Below are 24,966 nucleotides of genomic sequence, written 5' to 3'. Positions count from 1 at the left end.
CAGGGGGTGTGGGGTACAGTATGTCGACTGAGGAGTAAGGAACAGAGTTTCCGAAGGGGTGTTGGGGCAGGAATAGCTCTACTAGGTCTCCATCTGCTCATGTGGGATGATGATAATTTATCTACCATTAATGTGGTACTTACATGTTAGCCAGTGTGATGAGCACTTATATGTAGTTTCTCTGTTCTTCAAAAACAACCTTGCAAAGTAGGTATTATCCCCACTTTACAGGTGAAGAATCCAAGGCTCAAAGAGGTTAAATAAGTTTCTCAATGTCACTCAGCTAATAAATGGTGGATAGCAGGAGGTAGGCCATTTCAAGGGCAAAGATGAGGCTGATGAGTGAGGTGGGGAGTAGTCTCCAAGGAGAGCTAAAAGGAGTGGTTCTTCTTCCCACCAGGATTCCCCACTGAAAGCCGTGCAGATGTTGTGGGTTAATCTCATCATGGACACTTTTGCCTCATTGGCCCTGGCCACAGAGCCTCCTACAGACTCTCTGTTGAAGCGTCGCCCCTATGGCCGAAATAAGCCTCTGATCTCACGCACTATGATGAAGAACATCTTGGGTCACGCCGTCTATCAGCTCACTGTCATCTTTTTCCTTGTCTTTGCCGGTGAGCCGAGGCGGGGGTGGGCGGCGGCGTTTGGAGTGCTAGAGGGAGATGGGGGCAGAGAGGAGCCCAAGGAAAGAAAGTAGCAGGGAGCAAGCTGAGCACAAGACGGGAATGATAGCAGCTTCGCTTACTGAGTGCATCCTCTGTTCCTGCTACGTGGTGCATTGTGCCACTTTATTACTCCTTTTAAGAATCTCCGTAAAAAGAAATGCAACTGAGTTATTTGTAGTGAGGTGGATGGACCTAGAGTCTGTCATACAGAGTGAAGTAAGTCAGAAAGAGAAAGACAAATACCGTGTGCTAACACATATATATGGAATCTAAGAGGGAAAAAAAAAAAAAAGTCATGAAGCACCTAGGGGTAAGACAGGAATAAAGACCCAGACCTACTAGAGAATGGACTTGAGGATATGGGGAGGGGGAAGGGTAAGCTGTGACAAACTGAGCGAGTGGCATGGACATACATACACTAGCAAATGTAAAACAGATAGCTAGTGGGAAGCAGCCGCATAGCACAGGGAGATCAGCTCGGTGGTTTGTGACCAAACTAGAGGGGTGGGATAGGGAGGGTAGGAGGGAGGGAGACACAAGAGGGAAGAGATATGGGAACATATGTATATGTATAACTGATTCACTTTGTTATAAAGCAGAAACTAACACACCATTGTAAAGCAATTATACTCCAATAAAGATGATAAAAAAAGAAAAAAGAATCTCCAAAGGGTGGCTTTATGTTACCTTTTTTTTAGATCATAAAACTGAAGCTTAAGTCACATATTGAGTAAATAGTGGCACGAAGATTCAGACCTATGTCTGCCACACTCGTGCACATAGTTCTACCGCAATGCAGCACTACGAAAAGGCAAATAGTGATGGAGCAAACTGAGGGAGAAGGTCAGAAATGTTGAGGGACTTCCCTGGTGGTCCAGTGGGTAAGAATCCGCCTTCTAATACAGGGGACACGGGTTCGATCCCTGGTCGGGGAACTAGGATCCCACATGATACATGGCACAGCCAAAAAAATTTTTAAAAATGGGGGGAGCTTCCCTGGCAGCACAGTGGTTAAGAATCCTCCTGCCAATGCAGGGGACACGGGTTTGAGCCCTGATCCGGGAAGATCCCATATGCCGCAGAGCAACTAAGCCCATGTGCCACAACTACTGAGCCTGTGCTCTTAGGCCACGAGCCACAACTACTGAGCCCGTGCGCCACAACTACTGAAGCCCGCGTGCCTAGAGCCTGTGCTCTGCAACAAGAGAAGCCACCACAATGAGAAGCCCACGGACCACAACGAAGCGTAGCCCCCGCTCAACGCAACTAGAGAAGGCCCAGGCACAACAACAAAGACCCAACACAGCCAAAAATAAGTAAATAAATAAATAAAATTTATTAAAAAAAAAAAAAAAAAGACATGTTGAGACCAGGGCTAACACAGAAAATATTTGATGACTGTTGTGGTTCGGATACTGACCAGTTAGAATGGACACCAGTCATAAGCAACCAGTGAGGCCATACTCAAGTGTTCTGACTCAACCTGAACCCTCCCTGAGAGCATACTTATCCTCCAATGCATCCCTTCTCCCAACTAGGTGAGAAATTCTTTGACATTGATAGTGGGAGGAGAGCACCTCTGCATTCACCACCCAGCCAGCACTACACCATTATTTTCAACACCTTCGTGCTGATGCAGCTCTTCAATGAAATCAACTCCCGCAAGATCCATGGAGAGAGGAATGTCTTTTCGGGCATCTTCCGCAACCTCATCTTCTGCTCTGTGGTCTTCGGCACATTCGTCAGCCAGGTGGGATTCTAGCTGGAGTTGAGATAGGAGGTCTGGGAGGATAAAGGCCAGAAGCTGGGGGCCAGGATTCCCTGAGCGCCCGGGGAAAGGAGTGAGGGAGTGATGGGGACTCAGGCTGTGGGTTGAACACTCTGGGGTTCCCAAATGCCTTCGTTTGCTCATTGCTCTCGAATTGGATCCTGCTGTGTCAAGTGCTCCAGTGCAAGGCAGCATGTTGGTAGCGAATAAAATAAAATTTGTGGAATCCTTTCCTTATCTTTCTAAAACACAGCAATTTCACATAGTGACCAGGAGGAAGATCACTGTCTTCTAACCCCTTTCCATGCCTCCTGCCAGCATACTTGAAATGTGCATGCAAGTGCTATATGGGATCTCTCCCTGTCCCTCCTTGCCCCTTTGTTCTGAAAGGGCTCATGGTAGAAAATGGTACGCAATTCAGAGAAAAGTAGAAGACGTGGAATGTTGCCATATGTAGTTGACAGATAAGCCTGATGTGGGCTCCTTCTGTGGGAAGTGGGGTCAAGGGCATGGCTTCCCTGGTGGTGAAAGGATTGAGCCCCTTCCTTCTTGCCCCAGTCAGAGGTACACTAAGACACCTGCCAATACAAGAGGTTATGAGCCTGCCCTGTAACAAAAGAGCTCCTGCCTCACTCTTATTTGCCCCACTCCTAAATTCCTCTTCTCCATCACTGTGCCTTCTCTTTGTCACCTCCTGGCTTTAGTCACAAGAAGCCTCCAGCTCCCCTTGATCCCCCAGCCTTTGCATTAATAATGTTCATGGTAGCTGTATCTGTCTCCCCATCAGAGCGCTCTGTAAAGACTGTGTCTGTCTTCCCTTCTCCCCACCTGGATCTCTTCTTTCTCCTTCCCCAACAAGCAGATCAGGGTTTACACCACAGGGATCCTGGAGTAGGGGGCTGACGTGGCTTTGATGGCCTTGACTGGAGGGCTGGCTACCTGTTACCTCCCAATGATGGGCTCCCTCTTTCTCTGTTCTAGATTATCATTGTGGAATTTGGGGGGAAACCCTTCAGCTGTACGAACCTCACCCTGTCCCAGTGGTTCTGGTGTCTCTTCATTGGTTTTGGAGAATTGCTGTGGGGCCAGGTGAGTACGGGCACACCCTCCCCGTGCAGTCACATGGCCGGCAGACGCCCCCTTCCCTAGACGAGATGGAACGAGCAACTGTGGAGACACCCAGCTCCTCGCCTTCATATTCTTCTTCCCTCTTCTCTCTACCACCAGGTTTTCAAGTTCTTTCCATCTTGTAGGATCCCAAAGAATGATCAGTGCCCACCACTTCAGAGGCTTCTGATCTCTTCTCTAATCATGCCTGGAGACAGACAAATCCCTTAGCTTCTCTGAGATGGAAGTGGAAATTTTCAATGGAATTTTGCTAAAAAAAAAATTAAGTGTCTTAGAAGTAGAAGAGTTTGCAAAGCATATGTCTTCAGTGAAGCCGCAGTCTGGCCGTGAGCTTCTGCTGTGCATTCATAATGTAGGGCTCCCTTGCCTCTTCTGTTTCTCACCATCGCCTTAACCAGGATGGGTGCCTGACTGTCATCTAAGATAAATCCAGGCTCACAAGGTCTCTAGAGAAACAGTATAGCATATGGTTCAAAGCACAGACTTTGGAACCGACTCTCTAGGTTTGAATCCCGGTTCTTCTTTTTACAAGCTGCATCATAGTGAGCGAGTTTATTAGCAACTCTGCCTCAGTTTCCTCAACTCCGGATAACAGGATCATTGTGAATCATTGTTAATCAGCAAATCAGTTTCAATACAGAAATGACTTAGAACAATGTCTAGTACCCTGTAAGCACTCAATAAATGTTAGCTATTAATATTATAATAATATAATCAGGTTTGATAAGAGTTTCATTCCTTCCCTAATACCACTTTGCGAGTCCCTCTCATCCTCAGCTCTGGCCTGGCCTTTACCTCTGCTTGCAGACCCCAGGTCTCTACTGATTGGTGCCCAGCCACCTGGGTAATGGAGGCTTTGCTCTAACTGGCCCCAAAGATCCCTCCCTAGGGCTGCAGGCTTTCCCCCATAGACCTGCTAGTTGTTTCTTTCATAGCTCCTAGATGCCTCCCTGATTAATCCCTATCCCCGTTCCTAACACAAGTCCTTCCACCCTGCTCTGTTTGCTGAACTTGATTTACCAGTGGGTCCCTAAAGCACTTCTACACTTGGGTGGAGCTTGATTATTTCACGTACTGTTTGAAACTCTCACCTGGGTCTAGTCTCACCTGTGGCCATGTGGCCTTGATGCCAGGTAACAACAGCCTTCCTTCTGTATCACAACAGCTCCTTCTAACATCTAAAAGCAGAACGTGGACATTCTTTCTATTTCAAACACTTGACTCCATGTTGGACTGCCCACACAGCCCCCCCTTTCCCAGCTGAGCCCTTGCCTTATTTGTAAAGGAGAGCTGACTGACAGCTTGTAGAGTGATTTATTTTGAACTGCAAGCCCCAACCTACTGCTCCATGTCTTCTGATAATACTCATATGTCCCTTCTTCTATGGGCTATCCCACCCAGTTCCTCACCCCAAGCCCAAGAAAATTTTTAGTATCCTCTCACTATAGTTTTATAAAAGAGGAATTACTTAGCATATGGTAACTAAGAAGAGGGTCATTCCCCTCCAACACCCTTCTTTCCCCCTTGCCCATACACATACATTTTGACCATCCTGTCTCCAGACTTTTTTTCTCCCAGGTCCTTGTCTCTGTCTCTTCCTGCTGTGTATCACGCATTATGGTTCTACTTCCTTTAACAGACAGATGGCAAAATGCAAAAAGAAAGAACTGAGACAGGAGGAAGAGAATGAAGTATATAACAAGGCAGATGGCTGGTCAAATACTAGAATATATGTTCTCCTTTGTACGTCCACAAATACAGAAAATCTTCCTGAGGGCCTGACAGCTGGTAGGCACTTGGCAAATGCTTGCCTGAATGGGTTGGCACTTTTCCCACTGCTTTCCCAGTGGGAAGGTTGATAGGGCAAAGAGTGACCTACCCAAGGGCCTGACCCATAAAGTTGAGTGACAGCTCTTCTCGCCCTGATTCTAGTGTCTCCCCTTTTGCTGCACCTGTCCTCAGGTCATCTCCACAATACCTACCCAATCCCTGAAGTTCCTAAAGGAGGCTGGGCATGGCACCACCAAAGAGGAGATCACCAAGGATGCTGAGGGGCTGGACGAGATTGACCATGCAGAGATGGAGCTGCGCCGAGGCCAGATCCTCTGGTTCCGGGGCCTGAACCGTATCCAGACTCAGGTACTGTGATAGTGGCCTATCCTCACCCTGGGAGAAGGAATCTCCCCCATCTTTCTTGGGAGGTGTTGGGAGGGCAGCAGTTCTTGCTGGCCAACGTCTCTCCCCTTCCTAAGGCCCTCTCACTGGTGGGCAGCCCAAGCTCCCTTGCTTCAGGACAGACAGGCAGAGGCGGTGGTATGGGCTCCTCTGAGAGGAGAGTGATCATGGGGGTCCGAGAACACGGGACGCTAACTGCTAGCATCATCCTCTAGCTTTGGGTTCGTCTGAAGCCCACTTCCCTCTGTCGGGTGGGCCATCTTCCTGCATAAGGTCTCTTGTAAGCACTAGGCCTAACCTCAGGGTGGGAAATGTTCAGAGTCTTTCCTGACCCTGCAGAGGGAAGGATTTAGACAGCATCTCTATGCCAGCATCCCCAGCAGACATTTACTGTATATCCTCAAGCTGCTATTAGGGGAATGTAGATGTTATCTGGATTGATCTTTGTAAAAGAAACTCGCTCTCTTATGTCTTCCCCACTCAAAATTTAAGGCCATGGTGGGGAATCTGATGGCTAAGTGTATATAAACGACAATAGTCTCTCAGTGCCCGAGTATCTTTTACAGGATTCAGACTTGCTTCCCAGAAAGGAAGAAGCTATAATTTCTTCAAACCTTTTCCCTTCCTGCAATTTCTAAAATGGGATAGAAGCTGCTCCTGCTGCTATTAAGTCCCCTCCTATAGCCCTACAGTAACTTTTTTCCCCCACTTCCTGTGCAGCAACTGTAACTACCTTCTCCTGGGTAAATGCGCTGATCTAGACATTGATAATCCTATCACTTTCCCTGTTCTTACCCCACATACCTCTATTGTGTTAGCCCTGAGATTTCCCATCTCAAGGAATTGTAAATCCCCAAGTTCTCAAAGGTGTTCACCAGAGAACAGGCCTATCCCTCTTTGCTGATTGGCTAGAGATCCCAGAAGTAAATTTCACTCTCTGAAATTAACCTTGCAGATGGTTTCAAAAGTTCCCTAGTGGAGCCCACCACTTCCTAGGGAAAAGGTGAAATGAATAGTCTAAGCTAAATACAGTAGTCCCCCGCTTATCCGTGGCTTTGCTTTCCTTGGTTTTAGTTACCCGTGGTCAACCACAGTCTGAAAATATTAAATGAAAAATTCCAGAAATAAATAACTCATAAGTTTTAAATTGCATGCCGTTCTGAGTAGCTGATGAAATCTCACCCCCCCCCTCCAACTCTGTCCTGCCCTGGACATAAGTCATCCCATTGCCTATCACATCCTCGCTATGTAAGCTACCCACCCATTACTCTAGGAAAAAAACATAGTATATACAGTGTTCATCACCATCTGCAGTTTCAAGCATCCACTGAGGGTCTTGGAACATATCCCCCACGGATAAGGGAGGACTACTGTAGCAGCTGGGAATTTGTCTCCTACAGACAAGACAACAGATGGAAATGGGAAAGCAGGGCTAGGGAGGGGAGCACTGGGGCTCCTTTCCCCTCTCTTGAGTTCCCCCTCCCAGAGAGGGAAATCCACATGGGACCTGCAAACACTACCTCAGCATGTCCAGAGTTTCCACACGCACCCCTCCCTCCAGGCTGCCAAGTCCATCACGAGCAAGGGCCTCACGTGCCCAGAGAACTTGGCATCTTTGGCTCATGTCTCTAAGGGCTCGGTGCTTCCCTGTAGGTCTGCTCTTTTCAGAATAACCTGTCTGCTTTTCTTCCCTTCAGGATCATCTGCCTCCTCTTCTACTATGTAATTTTTTTCCTAGCCAGAATGCCCTCGTTCCGGTGTCTCCTGGCTCCTTCCCAGTCTTCTCTCCTGGGGCTGAGATTCATGGATCTTCCTTCCCCTCCACTACCAATTTCCATTCCCTCGACTATATACCTCTCTGGTTTCGCTGTCTACATAGCTTTAGGTATACTACCTTTCTGTTGGAGCAAAAGGCGGTTGGACCAGAATGACGTTAAAGTCTAAACTTAGGCAGCAAAGGCAACCTGTTAAAGATGCCATGATGAGCATATCTATGCCATCCCACCAGACTCCATAAGCAGATGACTGTGCTAACCTGCATCCTGGATCCTAAAGCTCTCTCCTGGCATCAACTCTTCACCTCAGCAGGGTTCTAACGAAATTCCCTGCCATCCGATTGTTGTTCCTTGTTGTCATTCTTGCAACACTTATGGGTGGGAAGTGTTGCCAGGCTATTGTCATCCTGGTCCCTTTAGCTTTGGGAGAGCTAAAAGCACTAGAAAGCGGAAGGCTGGGAAACTTGAGGTCTAGAATCTTGGGAAGGTAAATCTGGGGCCCAGTTTCATTGTGGAGGTTGGGACCTTGTGACTCTAATAAGCCCCGAGGAAGGTGACTCTCCAGCCCCTTCTTCCGTGTGGCTGAACCCTCCCCACATGCAGACCTTTTCCTCTTACAGCATCAGGCTCCTCGGTCCCCTGGAACTGAAATCGTATCATGTGATGAAGAGTGGTATTTTAGCTCAGACTTGGTCTGAGTCCAGAAACTAGCCCTAAACATGTCATGGCTTCTCAGGAAGCTTTATAAGTAAGAACAACTGTCTGACTCACAAGGTACCTGCTTTCCCACCTTCTCACCTGGGGAAGTAAAGTTAGATGAGTGAAATCAGCACCTTTCCTACATCCCTGGTCAACTGGCCCTTGGTCAGGCAGAGGTCAGGGATGAGGATGGTAGGTCTGACTGAGGCCCTAGATCAAGACCGCTGTCGGAAAACAAATGGCATTCATTGCCTTAGTCTCTGAGGCGTAGGACACTGAAAACCAGAGACAACTTGTATGGGGCTAGACTCACAGCTGCTGACCACTGCCACCACCGCCAGCCAACTCTTCCTCCCCCCACCCCGTCTAACTGCTGAGTTCTCGTCTGCACTTGTGCCAGCCTCTCAGGATCTCCAGTGCGCGAATGCTGCTAGTGGCATTCTCTCCACAGAGCCTGGCCACTGGGTTCCTGAGCTCCACTTTCAGGGGCCTTGTCCACTTCTGCCCAAGGACAGAGAGTCTCAGAGAAGAACCCAGAAGAGGGTGAGCCCAACAACTCATGATCCAGGAGCCTTTCCACCATGGCACCTGTGTATGGATTACTACATGCCTCTGTTTAAACACATGAGTTGTTTTCCTGGAAAATCTGCAAAAATAGGTAGTCACTTTAATTGGTTTAGAGGTTCCTGAGCTGCAAAATTCAATAATATATACACTTTGCCTACTATCTTAAATTGCATGCCTTATTTTTTTAAGAGTACAGGTCAAAAAAAGAAAAGAAAAGACAGGTCAAAGCATAAGACAGCTGTCACTCTCTGTCAGGAATCATGAGTGGGAAAGTCTGTTTAAATCTTTAGATACTTTTGGATACCAGCACACCTAAAATGTCCATCATAGGCTAAAAGGGAAGAGAAGACTGGATTCTGGCTGGGTATTTAGACTCCATGGCAAATTGTTCCTTAAATGAAGTGTGATGTGCAATTAATGGTTTTCCCCCTTCTCTTCACCATTGTTTTGTGTGTAAGGGACTCTCTCTCTTGCTTTCCGTCTCCTGTCCCCTTTTCCCAGCTCTTTCCATCCTCCTCCCTAACCCTCTTGGACCCTCCCTTCCTCTTTCTTCACTTCTTTCTGACTGTGGAGCAAAGCTGTCTCACTTTCTGATTCTTTGCAGATCGACGTAATTAACACATTCCAGACGGGAGCCTCTTTTAAGGGAGTCCTAAAGCGCCAGACCATGGGTCAACACCTTGATGTAAAACATGTTCCTAGCTCATCCTATGTAACAGTTGCACCAGTCAAATCTCCCCCCACCACTTCTGTTGCTGCTGCTGTTTCATCTCCTACTCTGGGCAGTGAGTGATAGTCTATTATGATGCATGATTTGCTAAAATGACCACAAGAGAGCACGTGGCATTCACTTTAACCAGCTGTGGTTATCTTTTCCTTTTGGTTTTTCCCTTTGATCTTTGACTTAAGGGAAGAAAAGCGGGGCAAAAATTCCACTCCAAAACCGGGCTGTGTGCCAGTTTATTTAATTTTATTATTATTTTTTTTTATGTTGAAAAGCTCTTAAACCGTAACCATTTTAAAGACAGTAATCCTGTTTTCTGATTGTTCCTCTGCATTGCCTGGTCCTTCCTTGAGTTTTGTTTGTTTGTTTTACTTTACTTTGTTTGTTTGTTGCTCTGTTTGAATATGTTGTTGTTCCTCTTCTCTCCTTCTGCTCCTTTGAGTCTCAACTCTGTCTCCTAAGGTTAGGTGTAAGGTTAAGCCAGATGAAGACTCAGGAAGTCTTTTGTTTTCTTTTAGGAATTTCTGAAGAGCAAACTTTTTTTTTTTTTCCTTCTCCTTTCCTCTAGTTTGTTTTACTTATAGCCAGCACTTCATATCTTATTTTGCATGTAAAGTTTTAGGAGCCCCTTTCTCAGCCAGCCTATCAACGGGAAAGCTGTGAAGGCTCAACCTAAGATCTGGTGGATTATTGGTAGATTATTGGATTCTTGCTAATGCTTATGCCTTCCTATTCCTGATCTTTTCACCTTCCCCAAGTGGGACACAGAGAGGAAATGGAAGGCTCTTTGCTGATAATGCTATTAAGGTATTTGGTGGGGAAGGAGTCTCTCTGTGTTAAGTATACTGTGGGCTTCCAACATCTGAGTGTTTAGCCTGTTTCTTCCTCCCCCACTCCCAATCACCACCACCGTAACCCTGGGATGGGGGATAAAGAAAGAACAATTGCACTATCTGTGGTTCACTTGACTGTGAGTGTGTAGGTTGATCAGACTTCGCATATCTGTTGTCCTTCTAGCCAACTCTAAGTGTTCTCATGTGAGATATGAGGGGCAGGGGGAGAGGAGGTTTATGTAGATGCATATTCTTTAGGCTCAAAGGCAGTCAAAGAACTAAGTAAGTCGTACCCTACAAATATGCAAGAGTCTCTCATTCTAGTCCTTCCATATTCCTCTCATTTCCTTTTTTCTTCTAGTTTCGTCATGTCCTTCTAACTAGTTACTGTTCTTTCTTAAATCATGCCTCTCTGTTAGGAGGGGTAGTGTCAGCTGCCCTGGTAATTTGAAGGTAGAAGGAGACTAAGGAAAAGACAGAGCCCACTGGGCTCATGTAGTAGAGTTGCTGGTGGAGGATATGGTGCAAACCCTCAAAGACTAGAAACTCAGGAGAGTCAGGCCGCACCTGCTCTTTCTCCAGCTGTGCCTTCCTATTGGAGGGCCTAGAAGTTATAGTCATGCATTTTAAAACCCATTTCCCATTCCAGAGTTCCAAATGAATTCATTTATTTATCTAACCTTCAAGTAGATAAATCTCTAAGATTTCTCTCTGTAAGAAGGTCCTAATCCCTTCTCTTCCCCTGGTTTCTGACAAAGGAGCAGAAACCTACAGAATACCAGCTGAGGAAATGGAGTCTTCATCTGTGCATTCATTGAGCTCCAGAGAGTGGCCCTTAGTGCTCATACCTAACCTAAGGTCCAGCCTGGTTTGGGCTTCTGAGCCATGAGAAAGGGTTGTCCTTCAGTCATCCACTTTCACCTGTAGGATAGGGGCCACAGAAGAGACATTTCCCGGAGACTTTGAGAGATGATGACTGGGGAAGGAAGGGTCGATTGACTGAGTGGAGAGGACCTGAAGCTTTCACAGCACCCACCTCACTATCTGTGTCTTATTCCCCATACACTGCTCATGCACCAGGCACTATGCATCAAGAAAGGAAGATGCCACCACTTGGGGTGGATTGGTGATGATGTAGCTGTGTGATTGTTCATCGGCACATACTATATCGTCTCTGAGGCCAGTGTTGGAATTGAGGAGCCTTCTGGCACAGCCCCACCCTTCTCTCCACCTTCCAGGCCACAAGATGGTGCTCCCTAGCTCTCTGACTCCTCTTGTCTTGAGCTTCCCTTACAGGTGGCTGCTTTCCCTTTAGATTCCAGAAGTCCTGTTATCTAGCTGGATGACTGTTCCTTGCTCCCCCAAAAAAGAAATTGTCCCTATCTTTTCCATCTACCCATCCCCAATTCACTCTGATCTCCCTTATTGTTTACCTGTAACAGTGATTGCTCACCCCAACAGGTGAGCGGAAAAGCCAGCAAACAGGGATCCAGACCCCCATTCCAACTCCTATTTTTAAAAATCTGTTTTCTAGATAGGACTTCACATATAATTATTTTAACAAAGTATTCAATTGCTTCAAAAAAAATAGAAGCAGGAAGTTTGAAAATCACTGATATTGAAGATGATCAACTCATGGTATAAAGGTACCTGTTCTCCTGTAGCACTTGTTAGAAATGTTGAGATCTGAAGAGAGAGTGAAAAGTATGGGCTATATTATCACTCCTACAGGGGGTGGTATGGCTTTGAGCCCATTTCTTGACTAGGGCCAGGGGAGAAGGCATTGGGTTTGGGCTCACTTAATCCAAGTTGCCTTGCTCTAAGATGTTTGACATAGATCCATTAAAACTTGGGATTTCCTGCAAGCCAGATGGAACCTATATTCCATCTGATCTCACCTAAAGATAGAAAAGTAGGTCCTAACTTTCTGCGCAGCATGGTGAATGTGTGCCCAGGTTCCTTGATTCTTCTTGGCTGAAGCGTTGAGCGGATTCCATTGAGTGACAGAGTCCTTTGCCTTCTGAGCTCTGAGCACCCTCCATCCTGGGTGAGTCTGCCAGTCTGTTGCGGAGTGAGGCAAGGTAAGGAAAGCCTTAGCCGGTGGAGACACAACTTTAATGAACCTTCTTTGTACATTACTTTTGTAGGTTCTGTACAGTGATAGGAAACACTGAGACAAGCAATCCAGCCAGTTTATTTGCCTGCCTCTTTGGGTGCTCTGATGTCTCCACATTCTTGCCTCTTTTCCAGGAACATATTCTTTGCTTAAAGAGCAGAGTAACGAAAGATGTGCCCTATCCCAACCCTCATCGTTTCTCCTTATCCCCCTCCCCACCTCAACAATTTCTCCTGCATTACTTTCATTTCTTTTCTGAGGAAAGAACTTTGGGACAAGACTAGGATCAGCCACCTCCCAACAGCTAAAACTGTCCTAGGACCACTTTCTTTTCCCCTGGCCTCTCTCTCCAAACTCTTAGGATCCAACCTTCTCCCCTCCTCCAATTCTACCAACCCAAGTTGCAAAGCATACCTCAGCGAGGCCCCCAGTTCAGAAAAGCTGCTGCCAAAGGAGCTGCTCCCTGTGGGTAAGGTGAAGGCTGGGCCCAGGGATCAATTATTGTCGATTTTTCCTCTTCTCTAAACCGAATCCCTTCCTTTGTTGTGCAGTGGAACAAAGACTTTGACACTTATAGGGCAGTGCATTTCCCTTGCCCAGTCAAACTGCAGATCATTTCCTTTCCCCCATCCTCGTGGTCCACCCCATCAGAAAAGCCTCTTGTTTGTAGCACTGCCTCCTGGATGGGGTGTTTTCTGTCCTGGTCCCATCCTTTCCCTTCTCCACATAAGATCACATTCCTCTTCATAATTTACAAACAGCTGGAGAAAGCTGCACGACTGGGCACAGCTGCTGTGTGTCAGAGACATGGCCATGCGTGTCCGGCCTCATCTGAGCTGAGAGAGCGGGCCTTCAGTCAGCATCAGGGGGAGGCATCTTTTGATGCCTGTATTCATTCACCTCTTCCAGGGGAGGGACTGAAGGAATGGAGTTCTACTTTCTTTGGGGGAAGAGGACATGGTGGAGGCTGTGGAATATAAATATATGCATGTTTCCTGACGGAAAGAGCAATTATTAAATTGGAGAGTATAAGAGTTTTCATTTCTTGCATGCTGCTGACACAAATGAAGATTGGTTTGTCTGCCTTGCTGAATGGTATTCATGGTCACTTATCACCCAAAGTGTATTGCGTGTGAATTGATATGTGTTTGGCTCTTTGAGGGTGTTAAACAGATAACTAAACTTCAGTGTGTAATTTTCCATTCCACATTCACAAAATGTTTGGCTTCAACACAAAAATCCACGTGTCTGAATTATCTTTTAAGTTCGGCTGTTAATTTGCACCTAGTTCCAACGTCCTTGCCCTCCATCCAAAAGAACTAATGAATCTTTTTGTTTCCTGTTTCATTTTAAGAGTGGATTGTTTGGGAATGCTAACTTTGCTTTGGGTTTTCTGCTTTTTTTTTAATGCAGCTTTTGAAATATTCCAGTTGTTTGCCATTACTCACTCTCCCCACCCCACCTCAGTGCTTGAAATTTGAGCCACGTGATGTTTCTAGTGTTTCATGATCTCCTCTCATACGTTTGGTTTTGGTTGTTGAGCAGTAGTGTTTTGTAGTTTGAGTTTTGTTTCTGTCCTCAAACCCCCCAGTTCCTTGTTCTACTAACCAATTCTCGCCTCCGTATTTTCTCATCCTCCTTTTCCTTCCCCTGGTGTAGATCAAAGTGGTCAAAGCATTCCATAGTTCCCTCCATGAAAGCATTCAGAAACCCAAGAACCAAAACTCCATCCACAACTTCATGACCCACCCTGAATTCGCCATAGATGAGGAGGGGCCACGAACACCACTCCTGGATGAGCAAGAAGAGGAAAATTTTGAAAAGGTCTCTAAGCCTGGGACTAGGATGCTCCCGTCGGATGGTGAGGTCACTCCACAAGCCAACAAAAACAACAATGCAGTGGATTGCTGCCAAGTGCAAATTGTTGCCTGCCACTCAGACAGCCCTCTACACAGCCTGGAGACATCAGTTTGAACTTCATTCTCTAACTCCCATTCCTGCTTTCCCTATTTCCCTTTTCATCTACCCCGTCACTAAGGGGATGATGGGACTTTTCACTGTCATGTCAGCTGCTCCCAAGTATGTGTGAACCCCCACCTGGCCGTGAAGAGGCAAGAGCACAGACCTACGAGGACTTCAGCTGAAACCTGAGTTGGGGTTTGTAGCAGGACCCAGTTAGACCCCAGGCAAGTAATGAATGGTAGATCTACTCCTTGCCTGTATCAGTTGTCATTTTTAAAGAAATGACAAGAATCCTTTTGGCATTTACTCCAACCCAAATTCTTACCAGTATTCATACCTGTGTCATCCATCTCCTCACTTCTAGATTTTTACCCTATGAGTCTGTGCTGTTTACCAGCTCAGTTAAAAGTTCAGAGTGACAAATATCCTCAAATGAAATGTGTGGAGGTAAGAATGGAAGGTACAGAATCAGCCTATAGAGTGATTGTTTTCAAACAATTTTTCCATTTTGAAAACTTATACCTAAAGCCCTTTACCTCTTTCTGCCCTTCCAGTCAAGCCTCCCCATGGTCTCTTGGTCTTTTGTGACCATTGTCTTCCTTAGCTTCACTAATTTTTTTTTTTTAAGTTGTGATGATTAGAAAATAGAAAGGACATGGATGAGTTAAGTCGACTTTGACCATTCTCCTTTCTGGCCCCAGTGGAGCCCTTGATTTAGTTCTAGAGGCAGATAGGTTTCTTTGTTAACAGCGTCCTTTGGAAGCAATTGAGAGCTGGTAAGAATATATTCCTGTTGTTGCCAGGTTATCTACTTCTAAACTGCCATCTTGTCAGGTGTGTGTGGTTTCTAAGTGCCAGGGAGATCAGCACTGACGTGAAGCTTGCATATATGCGGTTTGTAGTTTTTACCTGAAGCCTGAGCTTTCTCCTGTTCCTAAAGTGGTGGCAAAGGAATGAATTAAGAATGACCTTGCCTCCTAACTGGACTTGGAAAACAGACCATCAAAGTCAACTCTGTGGAGTCCTCCTCGGGGTGACCACTACTGCTTTCAAAGCCATCCACCAAGGCTCTTCCAGGGCAGGACCTGATTGTTGGGAGAGTGAGTATTGAGCAGCCTTGGGAGAGGCCAAAGTGCCATTCCAGCAGCATCTGAGCAAACCTTCCTCTCAGAAACCAGAAACCTTGAGCTTAGGTGGCTGGGGACCAGATTTGACATGCCCTTTAGTTTTCTAATTCTACTCTTTGCCATGTCCGCCAACATCAGTCTCTGATAAGGCCCCAGCCTTTCTCAAATATTCTGATTTTTTTTTTTTTTTGCTGTACGCGGGCCTCTCACTGCTGTGGCCTCTCCCGCTGCAGAGCACAGGCTCCGGACGCGCAGGCCCAGCGGCCATGGCTCACGGGCCCAGCCGCTCCACGGCATGTGGGATCCTCCCGGACCGGGGCACGAACCCGTGTCCCCTGCATCAGCAGGCGGACTCCCAACCACTACGCCACCAGGGAAGCCCCCTCAAATATTCTGATTTTTAAAACATGTATCCAAAGTGGGAGGCTTCATTGACGCTCTGCCGACTTAAAGGAGCAAAAGACCCACCCTGAAAAGCTCCCCTCCTTCCACCCTCCCTCTTGCACACCCCACTCAAGCCCCCTCCAGAATGTGCTCAGTGCTGCACAGTTAAGCCCTGTGCCTTCTCTCCCTGAACACTGCCCAAAGCGTCCCCTTCCCACCTGTCTCTCAGGAGCCAGGGACTTGGCTAGGAGATTTGTTAAGTGTCCCTTAATGCAACAGGGTGGAGCCGCGTTTGCAGGATCTCCATTTCTATCCCTACCATGCTGCTGTAAGCTCTTCCGTGTAGGGGTCAACTCATGTCTGCCAATTCCCATCTCCCACTGGGTAAATGAAGCCTACCCCCTCTTTCTAGAGTGACGGGAGTAGGGAGAAGGGGCTTGAGGCTGTTAGGAACTGCCAAATTTCCATTTGGGAGTCAGGTGACCCGAACCTATCCTCTCTGGCCTTTTCTTCTGGATCCCTCCTCCCTCACCCTTTCACCTGAGCTGCCCTAGGAAGGAAGAATAAAGAAACAGTATCCCCTGCACATCCCTATTACTACATCAGCTACCAGATCTGATTTTGGTTTTGTAAAGGTTACATGTTTCAGTGATCTTTTCTCTGTCTTCAATACTAATGGGGGAAAAAATAGCTCACCCGAGGCGTTAGGTGTTCACATATATATTTATTAAGTACAGTGGAAGATTTAGTTCTGTCGAGTCTTTTTATTACCTCAGATCAGTTTTTAAAACAAACTTTGGAGGCTATTTTATCATTCCTGCTCCCAAAAGACTCTCATGGTGCCTGACAGGTTACTCATGAGGGCTGGTGTCTACTTGTTTAAAGTCAATGGGGATTTTGTGTGTATTCTAGTTTCCATAGTAGGAGAGAAAATATAGAAATATTATGCAAAAAAATATAGTTTTCTTTAGATGAGAAACTGTTATTTTTTGAGTCAGCCATATGTATTTTGTTTAAAGGATTTAAAATAAAGTGCTGTCATGTAACCCTGTGGAAGGGAGCACATAACCAGCTGTTAGACATGGCAGGTGACTTATAGTATATTTGCAATCGGTTTTGAAACCAATGCACCAAACTTCCTTTCTCCAAACAGCCATCTTTATACTTAGGGGAAAAAAATTTGTTGGGCTCTAGAATGTTTTTAATATAAATTTGTTGATATGGAATTAAGTTTAAGTGTTTATGTGCATATATTTTTTATATAATTTTTTTTCCTGTTCGGTTTCAGTGATCCAACTGACAGTGAATAAATATGGCATAAGTTAATAAAGCTTTCCCCAAAAATGGTGCTTTGGATTTGAAAAGGGTCTGATGGGGAAAAGGGGGAAATATTATCCTAGATTCCTCTCTTGATAAACCTAGGAGAGTGGGCAGTGGATTACGGATGGGAAGGAAGGCATCCAGGAAGAAGGGGCAGCCAGCAGGAAATGAGTGTGCACCCCCCATGGAAATGGGTACCAGGAGCTAGTGATCAGGATCAGGGACCTCAGATAGATTTATATTTCTTGAAGAACAGCTGGCAGAGTGGTACCCAAGACACTGGGCTGCAAGGATACCCTCTCTGATTTGGGGTTTGCATTTTTTATGGTTCTTTTCACCTCCTTTTACCCCTGGAGTTTTCCATTAGCGACTTTTTGTGCAAGGATTTGATTTGAGGCTTCCTCCCCTCCCCTAGAAAAGTTTCACGTAATATATTAGTTGGGAGGTAGAGCTCTAAGTGGAAAAATAAAGGCTGGTTCTAGCCTGGGTGACAGTCTTGACTAGATCCTTCCCACAGGTGCCCTCTGCCCTCTGAAATGACTCTCCATCTCTAAAGGTTGTAGAGAGACCACCGAGAAATCCCGCCAGCACTTGTGAGTTCTTTAGAGTTTGTGTTCCTTCTTCCCGTTGAGCTCCAGAGGGGGGAGTCTGCACACTTAAATCTGAGTGATGACCTTACTGCCCAAAACCAGAGGGGTGTGGCAAGCTCACATGTGCCCTGAAACCTCTGAACACGTCACTTCCTTTCTTTCCTCCTTTCCCTGCCTAGTGATTGAAGCAGCCCATGATGCCATCACGAAGTGTGTACTTCCTCACTCTTCCTCACTCTCCGTATCTGAGGACCACCCCACTACTGTGGTGGGGGTGGGGCACTTATAATTGTCTGCTCTTCTTAAGCCATTCCAGGCTCTTCCTCAGAAAAGACCAGACACCCTTCCATTTAGCTCAGTGCTGTCCTTTGCCTTCCCAGCCCTGCTGTTGGGCCTGCTGTCCCCTCTCCTCCTGATTAGGAGAGATGGAGGGAAGTGAGCTCCCCATGACTGAATTGGCCTTTCGTTCATGTTTCTCCCCATATGTATATATGCCATATGTGAATATGCCATATATATGTGCCAACAAATCTATCTGTGTTGTTCTTTTCAAATCAGCAGATAGGAATTTTGAGTTTCTTCTTTTTTTTTTTTTTTTTTTTTCAGTAACTAGTATAACAGGCACTGGTATTTTTGTATAAAAGGAAAAAAACAAAACAAAAGATTGACTATTGTGATCTGCATGACATAAACAAACAAATGGTGATATCAAAGCAATGTGTACCCCAGTGTGTGTTGCCGTAATCTGCAGTTCAGCTAAACCATGCACCCAATCTGTATTTGCATTTTGATATTATTTAAGCTCTCTGTACAATGTTTTGCATGTATTTATAGGGTTCTTAGGAAAAAAAAGCTATAAACTGGCAAATCTGAAATTCAAATATGTTGTTCCATTGAGAAAGGAAGAATAGAAGGGGAGTTTTAAAAGAAGGAAAAAAAAGGATAATTTTTTTGGAACCAATAAAGCTGTTGCTGATGAGCAGAAACCAAACTGTTGCACACTGAGAATAAAAACCCATGCCCACTTGAGACTGTGCTGTGCTCAATGTGTATCCACTTTTGGGTAATGTCAATGGTTGTCAGAGTTGAGAAGGGGTCTGCCACGGCTACATGGAGAGCTTACCTGTGCAAGCCCAGAACTTAGCCTGTCACTGGACCCTGACATGCTTCTCTGCCAATGCTTGCCTCTGGTGACTCGCAGCCCTGGTTGCCAGTTTCATTCCCTTGGAGTACGAGCTTTGCTCTGCCCACCTTGGTTAGAATCTGCAGTCAGAGAACTGTGAAGCTGAAGCTTTTTAAGAAAGGATGAGTTTGGAAGGATGAAAAAGAGTCAGGCTTGGCAGTCCTTTCTTTCTTTTCTTTGTTGTATTTTTTTGTTTTTAACAAAACGCCTATCGGGAAAATTAGTTTCCTGTATAGCAGCTATTCCCTATCTTTCTTCTGGGCTTCTCCAGTTCCCACCTTCCCAAAGGTTTTTGGGGAGGTTGGGAGTTTGTTTGTTGTTTGTTTTAGCTGCTCCATTCACTGGGTCCCTAGCATGCCTAATAGTAGGCCTTAGTTTCAGGTCAAAACAGCTTCCTGGCAGGTCCTTTAAGTTCTGAGCTCTCATATCTGAGAACACAGAACTCCTTCCAGCAACTCTCATCCAGGCACACAATCAAGTTCCCTTCTCTCTTTTAAGACAGCAAGGAGGATTTCCCAGGTGGTGCAGTGGTTAAGAATCCACCTGCCAGTGCAGGGGACACGGGTTCAATCCCTGGTCCGGGAAGGTCCCACATGCTGCAGAGCAACTAAGCCCATGCGCCACAACTTCTGAGCCTGTACTCTAGAGCCCGTGCTCCGCAACAAAGAGAACCTACCACAATAAGCCCACACGCCGCAACGAAGACCCAACACAGCCGAAAATAAATTTAAAAATAAATAAATTTTTTAAAAAATAAAATAAATAAATAGAACAGCAAGGAAGGAAAGGACTTTGTCAGCTCCCCAAGGTATTTTAGGAAAAGTATGATGTTGAAGAATAGCCCAACTCTCCTGGCTGTTTGAACAGGCTGGTTCCAAAGGAGGAACGAGCCCTTGAAAGAGCCTTCTGTAGTGAGAAGTCTTATCCCCACTTTTCCTGCCTGTCCCAGGTTGTTCTCCACAGGCACAGCCACACTGCCCTAGTTTCTTTGAAACATGTTGGGGAGAAAATAATTAATAACCAACCAACCAAACGGGCTGGGACTTATTTGATAACAAATCTTTCACAAAACAGAAATAAAGTCTCTTTCTTTCCACTGTAGCTTCCATCCCAAATACCCTTGCTTAAAAGGGGTGCAAAATACACAAAATACACACACCCGCACACACACACATACTACTAGAGTTCTTTCTAAAGCTTGGCCCTATATTTCCCCTCTTACTCTCACCTTGTCTTCGTTGGGCCCTAGAACTGTGCCTCTCTGCTACGCCAAACAGGATCTTTTTTTTTTTTTTTTTTTTTTAATTTTTTGGCTGCATTGGGTCTTCATTGCTGCACGCGGGCTTTCTCTAGTTGTGGCGAGCGAAGGCTACTCTTCATTGCGGCACATGGGCTTCTCATTGCGGTGGCTTCTCTTGTGTAGTACGGGCTCTAGGCACATGGGCTTCAGTAGTTGTGGCACGCAGGCTCAGTAGTTGTGGCTCACAGGCTCTAGAGCACAGGCTCAGTAGTTGTGGCTCATGGGCTTAGTTGCTCCACGGCATGTGGGATCTTCCCGAACCAGGGATCAAACCCATGTCCCCTGCATTGGCAGGCGGATTCTTAACCACTGCACCACCAGAGAAGTCCACCAAACAGGATCTTAAGGATCCATACCTCCTAACCCCAGTGTGTGGTGAGGCATGAAGAAGAGCTACAAAGTAGCTTTCTGGCAGAGACCAGAGTTTCCTAAGACATTGGTCTCACGGGGTGTAAAGCCAGCTCAGCTCCTTAGGCCTAAATTACCATATGGAAAAAAAGCATGCTCTTTCCTTCCATCTTTTCCCTACCCCCGCTTCTAAAAAGAGTAGTTTCTTTGCCCTCCGTCTTTAATAATGGCTTGTGAATCTCCTCTTTCTTAGCTACCATATCCTCTCCCTGTGGTCATCGGGTTTGTTTGAAACTCTCCATCAAGACTGACTGATTCCCCCACCCCCAAGTATATACACACAACTAGGAACTCCCTGGCTTAAACTCTGGGCAAATCCAAGGATTACTCACTGGATTTGAGTGAGTAAGCTGGTTACCAACCAGTTTGCTGGTTACCAACCCCTGACCTGGGTCTCTTAGGGCATGGCCTCCATGTCACTGCAAGCAGGATAAAAATGCTATGTCCTTTACCAGCAAACTTTGAAACCCTGTTGTAAATAAAACACACCTATTACTATCTCTGTGTTATGTTGTTAACATCCAGTTGTCCCCACCATGAACCTAAGCCCCGAGAAGTAATAACTAGCTAGATTCATAGACCAGAATACTTTTAGCCTTGACTCTTAGCCTTTTAGGCAGTGACTTCTGGGTTCTGGGCTTGCCCATATCTTGTTGGAACTAATCTTCTCTGAAATTTATTTCAAAGAACACCTCCCAATCCTCAGAAAATACACACATAGAAGGGAGCGGTCTCTTTGGAATGTCCTCCCAGTGTCACCTCCTGGGATGCTGGTGTCAAAACCAAAATGCCACTTCACACTTACTTACAATGAGAATTTAAATGACCCACGTATTTGGAAACCCAAATTATAATCAGAAGTTTAACTGATGCTCATGAAGTACTTGAGCTGTCTGAGTGGCTGGCGCCATCACACTCAGAGCCAGTTGCATCGTTCCCTAGTCGGACAGACCTGGCCCCTGAGTTCAGGCTCAGGCCCCACTTGGTTTCTCTGATGTCCCCTGTACTAATGGCCATGCAGACCATCCTCCAAACAGCACAGTTGATTAGGTTAAGTTTCTTGTTTTAATTCCAGATCTTCATATCCTGGCCTTATTTAAAGCAAATATAGGGAATTCCCTGGCAGTCCAGTGGTTAGGACTCCATGCTTTCACTGCCGATGGCGTGGGTTCAGTCCCTGGTCGGGGAACTAAGATCTCACAAGCCGCTTGGTGTGGTCAAAACAATTAAATTAAAAAAATAAAGTAAATATATATGAAAACTTTTGAAAGAGAACGTGAAGGTGAGGAGGGAAGGTCTGGAAACTAGTGATTGCCTTCAGCCATGGTTATCCAAACCCTTCATTTGAGTCAAGCATTCATGCACCTTTTGCATTAAACCTTTGAATTGAAACTCTGCTAATCAGGTAGGAGAGAAAAGGGGTTTGAATGTTTTTCTGCTCACCCTTTGGTGGAGGAGCTTAAACAGAAAAATTAGATAGAGTAAAATCCTGATGTGAAGTCTGCTTCTTTACTGGCTTGATTTTCCATCTCTACGGTGAGAAAGTGGAACTACATCAATCATTTTCCAGTTACACTTTGAAGACCTGAAAGGGATTCCTCAGCGATGATTCAGAGCCCACAATGTTCATTTTTTCTTTTTTTTAAGTGTTTGGCTTCCAGGTCAGCTGTAGCTTTAAAAAATGACTTAAAAGCACTATGAACTAGCCATCTCTAAGGCCCCCGGCTCTGGAATGCTAAGGTTCTAATTAACAAATCAAATAATCAGTGCTGAAATGATCCAAACTTAGGTGACAATGTCACAACAAGTTGTGTGATTAAACACACAAGCAAACGTAATTGGGTTCTTGTCTTCATTGTCTCCCATTATAATTATCAACGTAAGCATAAATAATATAGAGTAAAACTTAGTGATTATAGTCCATTCTGCTGAGATTGTTATCTGGCTGTTCTGCTTTGGAATTTGCTGTGACGAAGAACAGTAGTTCGGAAATCCAGAGATCTAACCCAATGGAATGTCATAAAATTAGAGGAGCAAAGTGGCTCATTTGAGCTTTGGTGGAAAGAGCTGGCCTGGGAATTAGAAGGCCTGTGTTATAGTCCCAACCCTGCTGCTAATTGGCTATGTGACCTAAGGGTCTCTCCAACTCTGATACTCTTTCTTGCTCTGGTGTCTAAAATTGCTATTAATAACCATAAGAGAATGTCTAGATGGTGTTTCTCCATTGCTTTATCTTCCCTGAAATGTGGCATTGTGTGTGCGTTGAGCACTACTGCATACTGGGACAGTACCTGCAGGCTTCACTTGGGGCTCAGCCACTCACACCTTCAACAAAGACAAATTGTTCCATAGCCCTTAAAGTACAAGAAATCTGTTTCTCTTCTTTTCTAAATCAAGTCAAATCTAGCACCAAACTAGCTAGCACTGGCCAAGATCTGTGAGAGGCCTCTGCTAGTCATTTTTTATGGTCTCATCTCCTCCACTTGAATATTGGTCCACTCATTCATTCGTCAAGTATTTATTATGCCAGGCACCAATGTATGCACTGGGGATACAACAGGGAACAAAACAAAGACCCTGACCTTTTTGAATTTAGTCTTGTGGAGAGAGACAAAACAAACAAGTAAATACAGAGCATATGGAATGGTAACAAGGACCAAGGAGAAAAGTAAAGTGGTGTAAGGAAAATAGGGAGCACAGGGCATGAGGGTTGCTCTTTTGTAGAGTGGTCAGGGAAGCCCTCTCTGACAAAGAAGACTGTGAAGAGAAGTGAAGGAAGTAAAAGGGTGAGCTAGGTAAATATGGAGAGGAAAGAGATTCAAAACAAAGGGCATAGCAAGTGCAAAGGCCCTGAGGCAGGTGCTCTTGCTTTGTTTGAGGGCATGCAGGGAAGCCAGGATTGGCACTGAGTGACCAAGTGGGAAAGTGAAGAGATAAGTTCGGAGATGGAGGGCTGGAAGTGGACGCAAGAACCTATAAGCCAGTATAAGGTTGGCTTTCATGAAACAGGAATTCATTGGAGGGTTTTTTGTTTTTTGTTTTTTGTTTTTTGCGGTATGCGGGCCTCTCACTGTTGTGGCTTCTCCCGTTGCGGAGCACAGGCTCCGGATGCGCAGGCTCAGCGGCCATGGCTCACGGGCCCAGCCGCTCCGCGGCATATGGGGTCCTCCCGGACCGGGGCACGAACCCATATGCCCTGCATCGGCAGGCGGACTCTCAACCACTGCGCCACCAGGGAGGCCCCATTGGAGGGTTTTAACTGAGGATTCCAATGATCTATCTTACAGTTTAAGGGGATCACTTTGGCTATTGTGTGGCTGCAATCAAGGGAAAATGGAAGGGCAGTAATGCAGCTTTAGCTAGCACACATGCCACACATGGGCCTAGGCTAATACTAAGGGATACAGGTAAATTCAAGCCTCACTGTCATGCTGTTGTCCTATGACACACAAAATAGTGAAAAGAAAATGCTTGTTCAGAAAAATTAAGATATATTGCTTGCCACCCCAGCTTGTTCAGGATGCCCTAGTTAATGAAATGATTGAAATATTTTATTCACTCACACAAGAAGGAAACAAAGAAAACCATCTTGACCTGTGCCTTCCCCATTCCAGCTTCCCAATCCTGTTGTCATGCTGCTGCCTGGTCCCCAGGCAGGCCCTCTGCTCTCAGCACCTCCTCTGACCTGCGCTGTGCTCTAATCTGATTCTTGATGTGACTACCCACCCTGCTCCCTCTGCTAAGGAGTCATCACCCTCCTGCCAGAGCCTCTCTGCCTGTATGGGCTCAGGGGATGGAAGCCAGGTCTCCCACAGCTCTGGGGCTCAGGGAAGACCGGGCTGTCAGCCTCACAGCTATCTATGCCCCGTGGCTCTCCAGCTGCCAGGACTCAGGGGGAGGCTGCCAAACGAAGAACTCCAGAAGGACCAAGCTGGCTGAGGTCGGCCTTCTCTCAGGACACCAAGCTTAAGGAAAGGGTTCGCTTTCCTGTCGGCAGTGCCAACCCGCCTCCTCCACTGGAGCTTAGCGGAGGGGACAGAAGCTATCCCCTAGTCTGGTCACACTCCTTGCTTCCAAATTCTCCTCACTCTTCCCAAGGACCTTTGGTTGAGTGGGGCAGGGAGCAGAGAGGTGGAAGAAATATTTCTGTACTTTCTAAATCGTTTTGTCCTAATCCTGCATTCTCACAACGTTAACTTAAAAGGAAGGTATTCGCTGCCTTTGTTCTGTTTCAGACATGCC

General features: G+C 46.0%; 1 protein-coding gene across 2 annotated transcripts in view; it reads left to right on the top strand.

Moving 5' to 3' along the window:
* Positions 1–14,424, top strand: part of ATP2B4 (ATPase plasma membrane Ca2+ transporting 4) — a gene marked incomplete at both ends in the record, with an annotated part of 45,912 nt that extends 31,488 nt beyond the window's left edge. The window contains 5 exons of one of the 2 annotated variants that reach the window (XM_079697961.1): positions 401–614; positions 2,204–2,415; positions 3,415–3,522; positions 5,524–5,700; positions 14,110–14,424. In XM_079697961.1, coding sequence (XP_079554087.1) covers positions 401–614; positions 2,204–2,415; positions 3,415–3,522; positions 5,524–5,700; positions 14,110–14,424 — 1,026 coding nt within the window. Of the gene's footprint in view, positions 1–400; positions 615–2,203; positions 2,416–3,414; positions 3,523–5,523; positions 5,701–9,381; positions 9,571–14,109 lie in introns of those variants that run through there. The other variant, XM_079697962.1, reaches the window with a different exon arrangement.
* Positions 14,425–24,966: the final 10,542 nt, after the last annotated feature.

Source organism: Hyperoodon ampullatus (genome assembly GCF_949752795.1).
Source record: "Hyperoodon ampullatus genome assembly, chromosome: 2".
NCBI lineage: Eukaryota > Metazoa > Chordata > Mammalia > Artiodactyla > Ziphiidae > Hyperoodon > Hyperoodon ampullatus.
Note: the sequence above shows the minus strand (reverse complement) of the source record. Positions and strands in the feature narration are given on the sequence as shown.